Here is a 3046-nt window from a genome sequence, read left to right on the forward strand (position 1 = left end):
CACCGCCCCGCTCCGCAGCTACCCCGCCGGCTTCGTCTACATCTTCCTGGGCCTCTACTACGCCACGGGCCGCGGCAGCGACGTGCGCCTCGCGCAGCACCTCTTCGCCGGCCTCTACCTCCTGCACCTCCTGCTCGTCTTCCGCGTCTACTGCCGGACCAGGAAGGTACGCGGGGCTGTCGGAGCCGCCGCGGCGGGCTCCGGCACCGGCCGCCGCTTGTGCTCACGGCCCGTGTGTCCCTCCGTCCCTGCAAGGTGCCCCCGTACGTCTTCTTCTTCATGTGCTGCGCCTCCTACCGCATCCACTCCATCTTCGTCCTGCGGCTCTTCAACGACACCGTCGCCATGGCCATCCTCTTCCTCGCCGTCAACCTCTTCCTGGAGGAGCGCTGGTCCTGGGGCTGCCTCATCTTCAGGTGAGGATCCGTGCGGGATGGGGCATCACAAACACAGCGTCGCTGCCCGCCCGCGACGTTCTCGTGGCACCCTCGTTGCCGCGAGGTCCCTTGTCCCAGCAGCTGTGGCATTGGTGCCCTGCGGGGGGGGACGCTGTCCACGGAGGGGCTCGTGCAGGGGCTCAGGGCCGTGCAGGAGGCTGCGCTCAGCGCCGGGGTGCCGGGACGCCCCGCTGGGCAGCCGCAGCCTCCGCTCTCCTTCCCGCCCAGCCTGGCCGTGTCGGTGAAGATGAACATCCTGCTCTTCGCRCCCGGGCTTCTCTTCCTCCTCCTCAAACGTTTCGGCCTCCTGGGCTGCATCCCCAAGCTCTGCATCTGCGCCCTGCTCCAGGTGGGTCCCTGCCCGCTCCCCGTACGTGGGCTCTGGGGTGGGCAGCAGGTTTGTGGTGACATCGGCGCCTGGCCGGGCCCTGCACCACGATCCCAAACTGCAGGACACGCCGGTCCCCGCAGCCACCGCCTCTCCCAGGCCCCCCGACACGGCGCTGACTGTCTCGGGGCGCCCAGCCTGCTCTGAAGGTGCCACCGTGTGCCCGTCAGGTCCTTCTGGGGCTGCCCTTCCTGCTGGTGAACCCCGTGAGCTACCTCAGCCGCTCCTTCGACCTGGGCCGCCAGTTCCAGTTCAAGTGGACGGTGAACTGGCGCTTCCTGCCCGAAGACGTTTTCCAGCACCGCGCTTTCCACGCCGCGCTGCTCCTGGCCCACCTGGCCGGCCTGGGGCTCTTTGCCCTGCGCCGGTGGCACAGGTGAGGCCCAGGGTGCCCTGCTGCTGCTCCCCCCGTTGGGCCCTGGGACGCAGGACATGGCCCAGCGCCCCCCCTGTCCCCGGGGTGGCAGGCGGGGGCTGGGGGACGTTGCTGTCCCTTTGGGGTGGTCGTGTGTGACGGGAAGGCTGGGCTGGGAAAGCCTGCAGGCGTTTGAGGTCAATGTTTGTGCTTCTCTAGCAGGTCCAAAGGGAGCATCCTGGCCCTGCTAAAGGATCCTGCCCAGAGAAAGCCCCCGTCCCCTCCCTTGTCCGCCAACAATATCCTTTGGCGGGGCAGGGGGAAGGCAGGGAGGCCTCGGTGCCCACGGTGACACCGGGCCTGGTCCCGGGCTCCGCAGCCCCCGAGCGGGCAGAGCCGCCCGGACAACCTGACCAGGAGGGCGGCAGCTTCTGGGCAGGGCCGGGGGGGTTGTCGCAGGGTGCGACCTGCAGCCTCCTCCATTTGTCACCTTGACACCAGCGCACAGATCGTCTTCGTGCTCTTCTCCTCCAACTTCCTGGGCGTGTGCTGCAGCCGCTCGCTGCACTACCAGTTCTACGTGTGGTACTTCCACACGCTGCCCTACCTGCTGTGGTGCACGCCGACCGCCAAGCTCGCCCACATGCCCAAGTAGGTGCCAGTTGGGGCTGGGGGGCCCGGGGGCCCTGCTGCGTCCCGCCGGGCTCAGCGACGGCTTCTCACACTGCAGGGTGCTGCTGCTGGGCGTCATCGAGCTCTGCTGGAACACGTACCCCTCCACGGTGTGCAGCTCCCTCTCGCTGCACGCCTGCCACGGCCTCGTGCTGCTCCAGCTCTGGCTGGGCACGGCCGCCCCGCTGGACGCGCCGCCTGCCCGGAGGCCCGCGCCGCTCCCCAAGAAGGTGCAGTGAGCGCCCCGGCGGCTGGGCTGTGGCAAGCGGCCTCTCGGACTGTCCCTCTGCCGTCACCGCTGCCCTGCCGGCTCCCGGGCTGCCCTCGGCCTTCCCGGGAAGGCCGCGAGCCCCAGAACTGCTCGAAGGGGGCAGGTTGGGGCYGCCCTGGTAGTGCCCCGAGGGGCAGGACTGCTCCAATAAAGGGGGCTGCGCGTGCCCTTTCTGGCCGCAGTGTCCTCGTGCTGTGGCCGTGCCAGGACGGGTGTCCCTTTGGGACGTCCCAGCCCTGGGGAGGCCGAGCAGCCGCCAGGAGCTGGCGTCGCCTTTGGAAAGCCCTGCCTGGAGCAGCGGAGCAGCCTCTGGCGAGCAGTTAGGACAGAGGCTCTGCAAAAATAACCACTTTCCTTGGGGTTTGAGCCACCTTGGTGCAACCAAGGGCTCCTCTCCACAGCCTCCAGCAGGACATTCCCTAGTCCCTTTTATGTTCCTGCKCAGGAGAGGGGTCTGCAAAGGGGGTGCCCCCCACCACGGAGCAGGGCAGCACGAGACAGGCAGAGGCAGCGCGGAGCCGCGCGGCTTTATTGGCGCCGGCCGCGGCCGTCACACGTTGCTGGGGTTGTAGCACAGCATGTTCAGCTTGATGTTCTCGTCCCAGTGCCGCAGCAGCAGGAAGAGGTGGCGGGCCGCCCCTTTGAGGGCGCCCACGCGCACGCCGTGGGGCAGCCGCTGCGCCCGCAGCCACGCGTCCGCCTTGGCCGCCACCAGCTCCCACTCGTCGAAGAAGGCGGCGCAGCGGTGCTCCAGCCACGCCAGCGCCACCGCCGTGGCCCAACTGGCGCTTTCCAGCTCCTCCGGCGCCGCGTCCTGCCCGCTGCCGCCCGCCTCGGAGGCGGCGCCCGAGCAGGGCCCTGTGTCGGACTCGGAGCCGTGCCCGCTGTCCGCCTGCGCCCACGCGCCCGCGCTCGCCACCTCG

General features: G+C 69.6%; 2 protein-coding genes across 2 annotated transcripts in view; one reads left to right on the forward strand and one right to left on the reverse strand.

The window, feature by feature from the left end:
• ALG3 (ALG3, alpha-1,3- mannosyltransferase) overlaps nt 1–2262 on the forward strand; it is a 5313-nt gene extending 3051 nt beyond the window's left edge. Inside the window, exons 2-8 of the mRNA XM_026045241.1 lie at nt 19–166; nt 256–416; nt 666–786; nt 996–1201; nt 1403–1479; nt 1687–1831; nt 1911–2262. Coding sequence (XP_025901026.1) covers nt 19–166; nt 256–416; nt 666–786; nt 996–1201; nt 1403–1479; nt 1687–1831; nt 1911–2091 — 1039 coding nt within the window. The 3' untranslated portion in view covers nt 2092–2262. The remainder of the gene's footprint in view (nt 1–18; nt 167–255; nt 417–665; nt 787–995; nt 1202–1402; nt 1480–1686; nt 1832–1910) is intronic.
• Nucleotides 2263–2635: 373 nt separating this feature from the next.
• The window catches only part of VWA5B2 (von Willebrand factor A domain containing 5B2), a 10516-nt gene continuing 10105 nt past the window's right edge, over nt 2636–3046 (reverse strand). The window contains exon 20 of the mRNA XM_026045242.1: nt 2636–3046. This exon is cut by the window's right edge and continues 302 nt beyond it. Coding sequence (XP_025901027.1) covers nt 2674–3046 — 373 coding nt within the window. The 3' untranslated portion in view covers nt 2636–2673.

The sequence above is a fragment of the Nothoprocta perdicaria genome, unplaced genomic scaffold (assembly GCF_003342845.1).
Source record: "Nothoprocta perdicaria isolate Ctin4 unplaced genomic scaffold, notPer1 scaffold_4, whole genome shotgun sequence".
In the NCBI taxonomy this organism is placed as follows: Eukaryota; Metazoa; Chordata; class Aves; order Tinamiformes; family Tinamidae; genus Nothoprocta; species Nothoprocta perdicaria.